The 12,230-nt window shown below is 50.9% G+C and overlaps 1 protein-coding gene across 1 annotated transcript in view; it reads left to right on the forward strand.

Annotated features, from left to right (window-relative positions):
* The first annotated feature begins 682 nt into the window (after nucleotides 1-682).
* The window catches only part of Slc41a1 (solute carrier family 41 member 1), a 22,044-nt gene continuing 10,496 nt past the window's right edge, over nucleotides 683-12,230 (forward strand). The window contains exons 1-2 of the mRNA XM_031381975.1: nucleotides 683-1,121; nucleotides 2,694-3,679. Of these exons, the coding sequence (XP_031237835.1) occupies nucleotides 3,311-3,679 (369 nt within the window). The 5' untranslated portion in view covers nucleotides 683-1,121; nucleotides 2,694-3,310. The remainder of the gene's footprint in view (nucleotides 1,122-2,693; nucleotides 3,680-12,230) is intronic.

Here is a 12,230-nt window from a genome sequence, read left to right on the forward strand (position 1 = left end):
TCTTTGATCCCACAAGGTGCGTCAGGGAAAGTTGGCCTTTATTTCGCCCGGGATGGGGACTTCTCTCCCATGGGGCCACGACTGGGTCAAAGGAAGCCCGCTTCCCACCCTCCCCCGCACCCCCCCGCCCTTAGCTCAGTGGTGTGTGTAGCCCCAGCCATGAGTCTAACAAATTTTCCCTCCACCCTGCCCATCCCCACCCCTTTTAAGACTGGAACTTTATTAAGGCAGATTAGGGTTCGGTCAGCCGCCCAGAGGAACAAGGAACCTGGAGAAAGAGAGAGAGAGATGCGGAGCCTGAAGAATAGGAACGGTGCCCAGGAAGAAGGTAAGAACTGGGCGCGGGGAAGAAACATGCGATGGCTGCTGAGGCTCGTGCGATCGCCAGCTGGTCGGCTCAAAGGGGTGGTTTCGGGTCTTCTGGAAGGCCCAGAGGCTCACTAGAGGTAGTCAAGATTCAGGGGTACATGCGTAGCAGAACGCTCGCCTGGAGAGGCCACGGGAAATCAGGCGCGCAGCACCCGCCCGCGCTTGGGCACCGCGAGCCCACAACACCCTCCAACTCCGAGTTCCCGTCACTCGACTGCGTTTCCCCCTCACCCCGCCCCCAGCTAGCGAAACGCGGGGGAAATAGGCGGGGTCAGGGCGGAGCCCGCCCCTCTTCCTGCTCTGATTGGCTGATGTAGTTGTCCATCCTGAATCTATTCTTGATGGAGGGGGGTTACCACCCGCTCTGCCCCAGATCACGTTTGCCACCCACAGCCAAACACTCTTGTCCAAGTCCGCGGACAAGAGGCGATTGGGGACGAGCGAGCTCGGCATCTTAGGCCCGGTCCGGTCCCCACCGGCTCTAGGCGGAAGATCCTGCCCCCCACCCCCAGGCCACCACCCCTCGTGGAATCGGAGCGGCGGCCTCGCAGGAAGGCAGAAGCGAAATGTAGCGAGCCGGGTGTCGCGGTTGGACGCTCGCCTTAGCTGGGGGTGTAGCAGGGCACACGCGGGGGCTCGAGGAGGACGGCCGAGGGGGAGGAGTGATGAGAAGAGGGGGTACCCTGCATCCCCCGATCCCGCGGGCCCCTGCTACCACTCTCCAGTCGCCCTTTCTCCCCAGCGAGGCGCAGGTCAGTGTTGTTGGGTCTGGGAGGGAAGGAGAGGAGGGCGGGGGTTGGGGGCTACAGGACGCAGTGCTTTTGCAGTCTTGAGTTGCAAGGAGTCGGCGGAAACCGCCTAGGTACTCCTCCTCCCCACCCCTGTAGTTGGGGATACCTAAACTGGGCTTTTTTGTCCATCCCCGCCTGGAAAGGAGACGCAGCTTCCTAGAGCCTGAGGCCCGTCAGTTGTGGCTTTACTGCAGATGTAGTTGAGACTGGCCTGCCCGCTTGCCAGCCCCCTTCCAGGTCAAAGTGGCCTGCCAGAAAGACGGGAAGGGTGGGGGTGTCAGGTTTTAGCGAAGGAACTAAGAAACTTTGCTGGCTTGGGGGCGGTGGACTCTGTTTCCTCTTGGCTGACTAGTGAGGATCTTTGAAAACAACGGTGCTGTGTTAAGGTGGCTTGGCTAGTGACCGAGTTGATGGAAGACTCATAACTTGGGCCCTAGAGTTTGATTCTGCCTTAACTAAACTGGAGTTGACTAATTGTGAGTGTTTGCAATACTAACAGCCTGTTCATCACACCTGCAAAACCCTCTGGAGTTTTTTTTTTTTTTTTTCCTATTAAGAGCCATGCTGGTGAAATGCAACAAGTTGGAGTCAATTCCAGGGGATTCCTTTAAGCAAAAAAAAAAAAGAGGGGCAGGCAAAGGCAGAGACATGATTTGGGAGTAAATGCATATTAGCTTGTGACACTTTATTTAGCCTGGCTTTGTTTGCCTTTCCTCTTTCTACACCTTTTACCAATATTTTTGTTTTTAAGAATTACACTATGTCCGGCTGTCATTAACCCTAGAGGAAGGGGGGGGGCGGTTAGGTAACCAAAAATGTAGGTAATGAACATTAGTTTCACCTCTTCAACCTAGCTAACTGCCATGTCCTATCTGACAGGCTCACAGGGCCAAGCAGAGAGAGAGAGAAAAGTCTAGACGAAGCCTGGACCAAGGTTAGCCTCTGGAGTTTCTGTAACACTTGACTTTCAAGGGCAAGAGTAGGTAGTAGGCCTTGATCTGGCCTCTCGCCCTGCCCCCGTTGCCTGGGGAGTCCTCTTGCCGGTTTCCCCAGCAGGGGGCTAGGACAATTAGAGGTCTAGGGATGCTCTTCTCAATGATCAGCCTCTGCCTGTTTGTCCTGTCTTGCTGTTGCTGTCTTGTAGTAAATCACTCAAGAAGAGTGACTGTGTAGGGAGTTTGCATCTGTATCTGTAACTTTCCCTCTGAGGGAGTACATACACTTAAGTAATACTGAGTTCTTATCAAGATTGGAGAAGACAACTTCTAAGCACATCCCTGCCCACCCCAGGGTTGCTCAAAAGGCAATGCCAAGGTCTCCTGTGAAGCATCTTCCTTCTGGGAGGTGGTTTGCTGGCTGGGAAGCTGCTGGGAATAGAACTCACTGGGCCTCTACATGCAGTGGGGCAGGACAGTGTGATTTTAGCAGGAGAAGAACCGACTACCACGTGATCATCCTAGGAGGAACTGGATTTTTGCTAATGTACCAACATTCTCCTCTCTCTCTTCTTTTTATCCTTCCTCCCAACGTAAGGTGTTCCACACCGATTCTTGTGACTTTAAGGACCAGGCAACTGAGAAAGGACAAGTTCTTCTCAAGAAGGGAAGACATCTCTGGGAAAGAGGGCAAAGATAGCCAACACTGGGACCAGCCGAGCCCAACCAAGGTGCTGTGAGAAGCCGAAGGCACCCAGCAGGAGTGGCAAGAAGCCCCAGCCGTTCTGAACGGTCTGAACTCATTCAGCTTTGCACAAGAGAGGGCTGCAGCATCAAGGCACACTCCAGGCTCGGGTTGAGCTCTTCCCTTCTGCATGCTCTTGCTCTGAGGAGCTGGCCACTGAGAACCAAAGATTTTTTTCCCCCCTGGCACAGCACAGAATTGCTGGGAGCAAGCACCTACACCCCTAGTGGCAGCTGCTGCATCTGGTGAGGACTTTGTTTCCTTCCAGCTCCAGGCTGCATTGCTTGATGGGGCTGTCTTTTGGTAGATCAGTTTTGACAGTGCCCGGTAGGAGTGGAGAGCCGTGGGAAGAGGTCTTGCGGCGATCAAGCCTGGGTGCACCCCAAGACTAAGTTCTTTCCCAAGTCAGAGTCGGAGAGAGAAAGAAAGAAAAATAAATAAATTCTCCCCTCCTCTCCTCCCTGCCTGTCATGTCCTCTAAGCCAGAGCCAAAGGACATCCACCAGCCCAACGGTACTGGCCCGGCTCCTTCTCCCTGTTCTTCGGATGGCCCTGGGCGAGAGCCCTTGGCTGGGACCTCAGAGTTCCTGGGGCCTGACGGGGTGGAGGTGGTAGTGATTGAGTCCCGAGCTAACGCCAAGGGAGTTCGGGAGGAGGACGCGCTGCTGGAGAACGGGAGCCAGAGTAACGAGAGTGACGATGTCAGCACAGACCGGGGCCCCGCGCCGCCCTCCCCGCTCAAGGAGACCTCCTTCTCCATTGGACTGCAAGTGTTGTTCCCCTTCCTCCTGGCAGGCTTTGGGACTGTGGCAGCTGGCATGGTGCTGGACATTGTGCAGGTAAGACCTGAGGAGGATGGCTTCCGCTCACAAGCCCTCGATACCTTGGCCTTCTGGGAAGCCGACTCTTGGAAGTTCCTCTCCACCTGTGGGGTCGGAAGCAGCTGTTGCTTCCTAGAATACTATTTCCCTTTGGATCTCGTCCTTGCGTTTCCTCGCTGTCTCTGTTACTTACTACAGAACCTTCACAGAGAGGCCAAGTAGCCCCAGGGAGGTGGTCAGAGCAGTATTGCCTAACAGATGTAACTTCAGAGCTCAGCCTGGGGGGTTCGGGGGGAGGGGGGAGGAGCAGGGCTATTGCTTGCTATGTCTCCTCAGTGCTGTTGATTCCAGCTCAGTAGGAGCCATCTAGATGGGTCTCCTCTTTATGCCTGCTTTCCTTTCTCTGGAGGTTTCAAGGATACCAATGGAGCCTCTCCTCCATTCCCCTGCTGGGCAGGAATTTACTCAGCTGTCCGGAGGGTCTCAGACCCAGTGAGAAAGCTCTTAAGGCATTTTGTATTGCTGATCTTTGTGCATCCTTGGCACAGTCTCCTTGGTGAGTGAGGATGGTTCGAGAAGGTGGTATAAGATCGCGGAAGAGGCCATTAAGTGTTGTGGATAGGAACAGAATGTAACCAGGCCTGGGCAGAAGCGTCTCTCTTTGCTCCCTGTCTGTCCTAAACATGCTCTGGGCAAACAGGAAACTTCGTGAGGATACTGGATAGACAAAACAGTACAAGTTGGTAGGACATCTGAGAGCTAAGAGCCAGAGCAGGGGCAAGCTGTTAATTTAGTGCATTGTTGAGTCCCGACTTAACCAAGAGCCTCCAGGTTGGAAAGAGAAAGGTCTTATTTTTGAGGTAAAAAGCTCTTGAAGTTCAGTGAGAGACACACACAGCTTTCTACCAGTGCTAATCGGGATATATCTAGTGCTTGCTAAAATGCCAGCTTTATTCTAGGTACCTGAGAGTATAGGGGCCGAAGGAGATTGGTCCTTGGGGACCACTCCCCCTACCCTGCTCCAGGGTTCCCTCACTGTGGCATCTCTCAAAAGGATATGACGTCCAGCATCACCTCCCTTTGTGCCCAGCTAACACTCAAGCCATACTCACAGAGACTGCCGTAGGGGGTCCCCAGGCCCTTTTCGGGTGACTGAAGGTAGTTGGTTGTAGGTGCTGTATATAATGTCCACGTAGATCGCAAGTCTGACAGAAGAACCCTTCAACTTTGGAAGCTAACGAGAATATTTATAGCTTGCAAAAGTGCCGGGCGCTGCCTTCCCTCTCCTCAAACCCATTATTGTGAGGATTATTCCTACACAGAGGTTAGGAAGCCAATCCAGAGCTTGGGACTCCTCCCCTGCTGCCTGCCTCTCTTCCTGGGGCTGAGAGCAGGAGGAGGAAGAAGGGGAGAAGACAGGAGACTGGTTTTGTAGTCGGCCTCACCTCTCCTTTCTGAGGCCCTGGTTCTCATTCTTACCATTAATCATTCTCGATTAATACCTACAAGGAGCTTCAGGGGTATGGGTGGTGTTCAGTGGCACCCGTGCTTACCTAGCATGCACAAAGCCCCAGTTTCCATCCCCAGCACCGCAAGACAAAAACAAGGGGCCTACAGAATGAGCGTCCCGCAGTGAACCGGGAGACATTTAGCTTAGTTTCTGATAATGATGAGTGGTAGCATAGGGTAATGGGGGGGGGGTCTTTCCTATAAGCCTAAAAAGTAGGGAAAAAGACATCGATCTCCATTTTGTTGATGGGAAACTGTGGCATAGAAATACCACTGGTCATCTCTCCCCAGAGCCTGTGTCAGTAACCCCTGTGACCTTCATTATGGCCGGGATTTGCAGACTGGCTTAAGCCTGAGGAGCCTGCTGTTTTTTGCCTTGTCTTGAAGAACAGAGCAGACTGGGAACCAGAACGGTTGGCATTGGCTTTTAAAGTGAACACGAGCCAAAGGGAGAGAAGGTTCCAGCTCCCCTCCCCACTCACTCTCCACCTCTGACATGTCAGGGTTCCCGAGCAAGAACAGCCCCTCTGACGCCTTGCTTTATGCCCTAGGTTGTAGGGGACCCAGAGCTGCCTAGCATGCCCACAGAGAGTTGGCATCTCTCTCGGTGTGGCATCTTGGCTCATACCAGAACTAGGGTTCAGTTGGTGTATATGACAATGACTGGCTTGTCCTTGTGCCCCTCCCCCCATGGTCCCACCACAGCTGGGCTAAAGCAGGGCCCACAGACGGCTACAGCAGGATAACTGGAATGGGCGAGTATGGGGGCACAGGGGGCAGGGAACCACAAGAGGTTTCTTATTCTCCATCCCGGGAAGTGATGGGCATGGTTGATGCTCTCAGATACAGGAGTCACACCTGTGTCCTCCTTTCACAGGATAAAATAACCTGCACTGAGACAGTCTCAAAGTGCCAAGATAGGGTTGTTCAAGGTCCCTGTGATTCAGAGCATCAGGAGTCTGTGAACAGTACAGAGATGCCTCGTTGACCCAAGGTTCCCCCACTGCGGCTAAGACTGGGCTTTTCCTAGAGACCTGCTTTGGTCTCCTCACACCCCTTGCTTCCCTTCCTGCATGTAGTAGCCTCCACAGTGAAATAAGGAGCAGAGGGGATGTTCCAGATTAGCAGAGAAGCAGACTGCAGTCTGTTCTGACTTGCCCGCTGCAGTCAATATTTTTCGAGGGAAGTAGGAGCAAGCCCAGCGTTGGCTTCAGAAAAAGACTGCACAGGAGCCTCAAGCTGCCCAGGCTTTATTATCCTCCCCCCAGTTTTTTCCTGGGCTGCTGCAGGGCATCATAACCATTTTCTATCAGCCTTTGTAAGGAACTGGGGGGTGGGGGGGACGATTAGAAGGTAGTCTGTGATCTTCATAGGACTTCTCCACGAGATTAGAATAGGGAGGGGCTCTCCATTCCTTGTTTTAATGCACTCTTATTTGCTGAGTATCCAAAGAGAGTAGACAGCTGCCAAAGCAGAGCCATCCACGCCCCCCCCAATACCTTTAAATTTAAAGATGAATGTGAATGGCGCAGCAAGGCCTTGGGGAAGGGTATGGGAGGGAAACAGAGACAGAGCTATTTTCCTGGAGGCTGCTGGAGCCCCTGGGCAGGCCACTCAGTTCCTGTCTTCCTTGACCACCTTCCAACGCTGGGCCCATCTCTGTCTCGCATGTGCTATCAGGACCACTGCTCTGGCCACGCAGGCATTTCCCTGAGGCCTCTCTGCTTGAACACCTCCAGGATGCCCTGTGGGATAAGCCTCTCTATCAGCTAGAAACTGAGACCTAGCCTGACCCGAGATTGCCTGAAAAGTCCTTGAGCAGTTCCCTGCCTAGTGCTTAGAATGGGTGTGGGTGTGGAGTGTCATTTTAATGTCTTGATTCCATCTTTTCCTCCCCCTTGACTTGACTTCTTGCTAATCTGCTTCCGGAGCAGGAGGCTGGGCCAGATGAGGTCACTGGTGGGAGAGCAGGTTGGATGGCCAAGGAAGGAGTCACCGCAAGATCCCCGAGCTCTGAGGCTTGCGGCCATCGCTTCCGGGTCAGGGTTAGTTTTAAGTGTGGGAGCAGCTGTCTGATCAGATAGCTTACATGTAGAATATCAGGAACCGAGGAGAGAGAACAAAGGAAGCAAGGCTAAGATTCTGAGGAGCCGTAAAGGTGTTCCCTTCTGCCCCGCAAGCCAAGAAGACTTTCCTGGACCCTGTTCCATCCGCATTGGTACAGGAAGGTGTGGGTGGTAGCTTGACTAATGGCTTAGCTGGCTGGTTTGACTTCACAGGCAGATACTCCCAGCCAGGGTGAACCGGATGGGCCGGAATTAGGCCAAAGGAGTAAGAGAAACCACTCTCATCTATAACCACTCCATCCTCAACCCCTAACCTCAGGACCACCTGCTTCCCAGAGTCCTGTGCAAGCATACAGTCACAGATTCTCCCCTGCCTGAGCGGCGTCTCTGACAGAGTTTTGTGGGTAGGAAAATCAGATATGAAGATTGGCTCTTCGGTCCCAGGTGCCAGCCTAGGGCTTTGCTGACCCAAAAGGTCAGGTAATACAATTTCCAGGCTGTATTCTGTGAGCCGGGGAGACTTCTTCAAGGGGCTGCTATTGGCCCTGATCCTTTCGCCAGTAGACCCCATCTCATCCTTTCTAAGACCCCACAACTCCTAGACGCCCCAGCAGTTCAAAGCGGAGGTCGTGTATGTTATTAGAAGGGGAAAATTAGGGGCCCTTAGAGTGGCAGCTAGGGGAATTCACTGAACTTTATACATTCTTTTGTCCAGGATCTTATTGCTGTGTAGCCCAGGCTATACTCACTCACAACATGTCTCATCATCCTAAATGATAGACTTACAGGCTTGTCCCACCAAGCCCCACTGTATTTTTTTTCCCTTGGTGATAGTTCATACACTTTGAAGGTTTCTCTCTCCTCTCTTCTCTTTGTCGGTAACCACCCATCGCCTTCAGAGAGCTGGCAGCTTAGGTATATGAGATGAGGGTAGGATGAGGGGCCATGCTCTGAGAGAGCTCCAAAAGCCCACACTTGTTAAGGGATGGGAAGAATCCTTCTCTCTCTGAAGCTGCTTGTCCATTTTGAGCGGAACAAGTCTGCTTAGGCCTCAGCTAAAGGGAACTGGATCCCCAAGGGTGTACGTCACCAGCCTTGTCCAAGAGTAACAGTCCCGGGACTCATGAGGCACCTCACAGGGGCTGGCTGGGAGTGGGGAAGATCCCACTCCCAGTGTGTGAAAAGCAATGGCCGAAGGTCAGAACTGCCATGGGGTCAGGAGTGCCTCTTCCTTCATGGTAGTCTTCAGAGAGTCCAGGTCCTTTTGGAGCCGCTCCAAAGAATCTTAAGCCCAGGAGCTCGGACAAGGCTGTGCTGCAGCCCTGAGGAAGTGAGCTGTGTTCTCTAGATCCTGTTCTCTCCACACACTCTAAGGACACTAACAAAAAGACAAGGTCTTTGCCTTCTAGGACCACCAGTGTCTTAATCTCTGCTCTCTAGTCCATCCTTGTGCATCTTGTTTGCTTGCTTGCTTGCTTGTGATAAAGTCTCTCTTTGAACCTCAAGCTGTCTTCAGACTCCCAGTCCTCCTGCCTCAGTCTCTGAATGCTAGTATCACAGACACACCATCTGGGTTGCCTGTCCGTGTGTTTGTTTTTAATGTTGCAGAAAGTCGCATAACACAAAACTACACTGTAACCATCTTGAAGTATGTAAACTATGTTCTCAGCTCCACTCTGCGTCCATGTAATGCTAATCCCGTTCTCTCTGGACCCTCAGCCTTTAGCAATCACAACTCATATTCTCTCTCTCTCTCTCACCTCTCTCTCTTGCCCCCCTCTCTCTTCTCTTGCCTCTCTCTTTTGTCTCTCTCTCTTTCTCCCTCCCTCTTTCTTTCTCTCTTACCTCTCTTTTGCCCCCTCTCTCTCTTGCCTCTCTCTCTCTTGCCTCTCTCTCTCACACCTCTCTTTCTCTCTTTGTCTCTCTCTCTTGCCTCTCTCTCTCTCACCTCTCTTTCTCTCTTTGTCTCTCTCTTGCCTCTCTCTCTCCTTGTGCTCCTATGAATGTGATGACTACTGCAGAGCTTACATAAGTGGAATCATACACTATTTGCCTTGTCATGGCTGAATGTTGTGGTCAGTCAGACTCATCCGTGTTGTAGCATAGAACAGGATTTCCTTTTCAAGGCAGAGTCATATTTCAGTATTGGTACACCGTATTGTACTGGCCCATTCAGCTATTGGTGGACAATTGGGTCAATCCCACCTCTTGGTTGTCACGAATACGTGAAGCTATGAACAAGAGTGGACAGATAATTCTTCAAGATCCTGCTTGCTTTCTTTTTTTTTTCTTTGACAATTTATTCAGCAGATTTATATTAGAAATAATTAAATCTCAGAAAAACCAAAAAAGAAAGAAAGAAATAATTAAATCCAAGGTAACATACTTATAAAATTTGTAATATTTTATACATATTTTCACAGTATTTTTTTTCTTTGAATTTTTTTTAATTTTTTTATTAGATATTTTCTTTTTTTAAATTTCAAATAATATCTCCTTTCCCGGTTTCCCCTCTGGGGGAAAAAAAACCCTGCTCCCTCCCCCCTCTCTCCTCCCCCTGCTCACCAACCCACCCTCTCCTGCTTCCTGGCCCTGGCATTCCCCTACACTGGGGCATAGAACCTTCACAGGACCAAGGGCCTCTCCTCCCATTGATGACTGACTAGGCCATTCTCTGCTACATATGCAGCTGGAGCCATAAGTCCCACCATATACACTCCTCGGTTGGTGGCTTAGTCCCTGGGAGCTCTGAGGGTACTAGGTAGTTCATATTGTTGTTCATCTTAAGGGGCTGCAAACCCTTCAGCTCCTTGGGTCCTTTCTCTAGCTCCTTCATTGGGGACCCTGTGCTCTGTCCAATGGGAGCCTCTACATCTGTATATGTCAGGCACTGACAGAGCCTCTCAGGAGACAGCTATATCAGGCTCCTGTCAGCCAGCACTTGCTGGCATCCACAATAGTGTCTGGGTGTGGTGATTGAATATGGAAAGGATTCCTAGGTAAAGCATTCTCTGGATTGTCCTTCCTTCAGTCTCTGCTCTATAGTTTGTCTCTGCAACTCCTTCCATGGGTATTTTGTTCCCCCTTCTAAGAAGGAATGAAGTATCCACACTTTGGTCTTTCTTCTTGAGTTTCTGAAATCCTGCTTTCTTTCGGTTATTTTGGATAAATACTTAGGACTCAGGGCTAAATAGTCAGGAGAAGAAATAGGATTGCTAGACCATATGGCCATTCTACTTATTTGTTCATTCGTGTGTGTGTGTGTGTGTGTGTGTGTGTGTGTGTGTGTGTATGTGTGTGTGTGTGTACATGTTGTATGGATGTGTGCACATACATGGAGACCAGAGGTCAATGTGGGACTTTTTTCTGTTGTTCTCCACCATATGTATGTACATACATACATACAAGCATTCTTTTTTGTGAGGATGTTTTACCTGCATCACATCTGTACATCACGTGCATACCTGATGCCTCTGGGGAGGCCAGAAAAGGGTGTCAAATCTCTTGGGATTATAGACAGCTGTGAGCTTCTATGTGGGTGTTGGGAATAGAACCCCAGTCCTCTGCTAAAGTAGTTAGGGCTCTTAACCGCTGTGCCATCCCCCAAGACCCATCTCTTAACCTTAGTTTTTTGAGATAGAGTCGCTTACTGAACCTGGAGCTCCCTGATTGGCTAAGCTGGTGGCTCATTAATCTTCCAGGCCCAGCAAGCCTTAGTGCTGGGGTTACAAGACACTGCTGTGCCTGGCTTTTCATGTGCAGACTAGGGATCCAAACTCAAGTACAGAGGCTTGTGCAATAAGCACTTTACTGACCGAGCCATCTCCCAGCACATTTGGGTATTTATTTATTTGGTTGATTAGTTTGGTGGTTTTTTGTTTTTGTTTTTTTCAAGACAGGGTTTCTCTGTGTAGCGCTGGCTGTCCTAGAACTCACGTTGTAAACCAGACTGGCCTTAAACTCAGAAATCCATCTGCCTCTGCCTCCCAAGTGCTGGGATTAAAGGCGTGAACCACCACCACCCGGCTGGCTTGTTTATTTTTAAGACAGTCTTGCTATGTAGATAGCTGGCCCTGAGCTTTCGGAAATAACTATACCTCCCAAGTGCTGGGGATACATGTGCAATTGATTTTTAGTATGAGGAACTGTCTTACTGTTCTTCAATGTAGCTACATTTTATAGTCCCACCAATAATGCAGACGTGTTCCCATCTTCATGTCTGTGCCAGAACTTGGTATTTTCTGTTTGTTCTCTTAACTGTCTTACCAGGTATGAGGTGACATCTCAGTGTGGTTTTTTGTTTGTTTGTTTGTTTGTTTGTTTGTTTTCGAGACAGGGTTTCTCTGTCTAGCCCTGGCTGTCCTGAAACTCACTCTGTAGACCAGGCTGGCCTCGAACTCAGAAATCCACCTGCCTCTGCCTCCCAAGTGCTGGGATTAAAGGCGTGTACCACCACTGCCCAAACTCACTGTGGTTTTGATTGGCAGCCTTGCTCTTTAGCAGTAGGGTAGAGGGGCTGGAATTGCCTTACGAGCTAGCTCTCTGGTCTAGCCTCTGAACACTTGAGCAGGAGCTTGATGCCTTGTAACATGTCTGAGGGCCCCAGCTGGCCATAGTGAGAAAGCTAGGGAAGCTGTATCAGAGCCCTTCCCTATCTCTTAGAGACTCCAGAGGCTCTCAGCCTAGCACACTTGCGTTACAGCTCCTTGTCTCCAAACACCCAAAAGCACCTGTATACCCCTACCTGCTGCCTGCCCCTCCTCCCCTCACCAACATTGCAGGCTTTCTGTTCTTAAAACTCCACTGGCCCTTTATGATCAGGTAGGCGGGAGGTGGGTGGTGGGGGTGGCGTGGGGGGTGTAATCCCAGCTTCATTAGGGAAATCCTCAGTTTTGGTTACAACTAAGGGGCCTTTCAGTGGCCAACCTAGCTTCCTACAGTAACTAAGGCAGTACTTTCTGAGCCTCAGTTTTCTCATGTGCAAAATGGGAACA

This window comes from Mastomys coucha, unplaced genomic scaffold (assembly GCF_008632895.1).
Source record: "Mastomys coucha isolate ucsf_1 unplaced genomic scaffold, UCSF_Mcou_1 pScaffold1, whole genome shotgun sequence".
In the NCBI taxonomy this organism is placed as follows: Eukaryota; Metazoa; Chordata; class Mammalia; order Rodentia; family Muridae; genus Mastomys; species Mastomys coucha.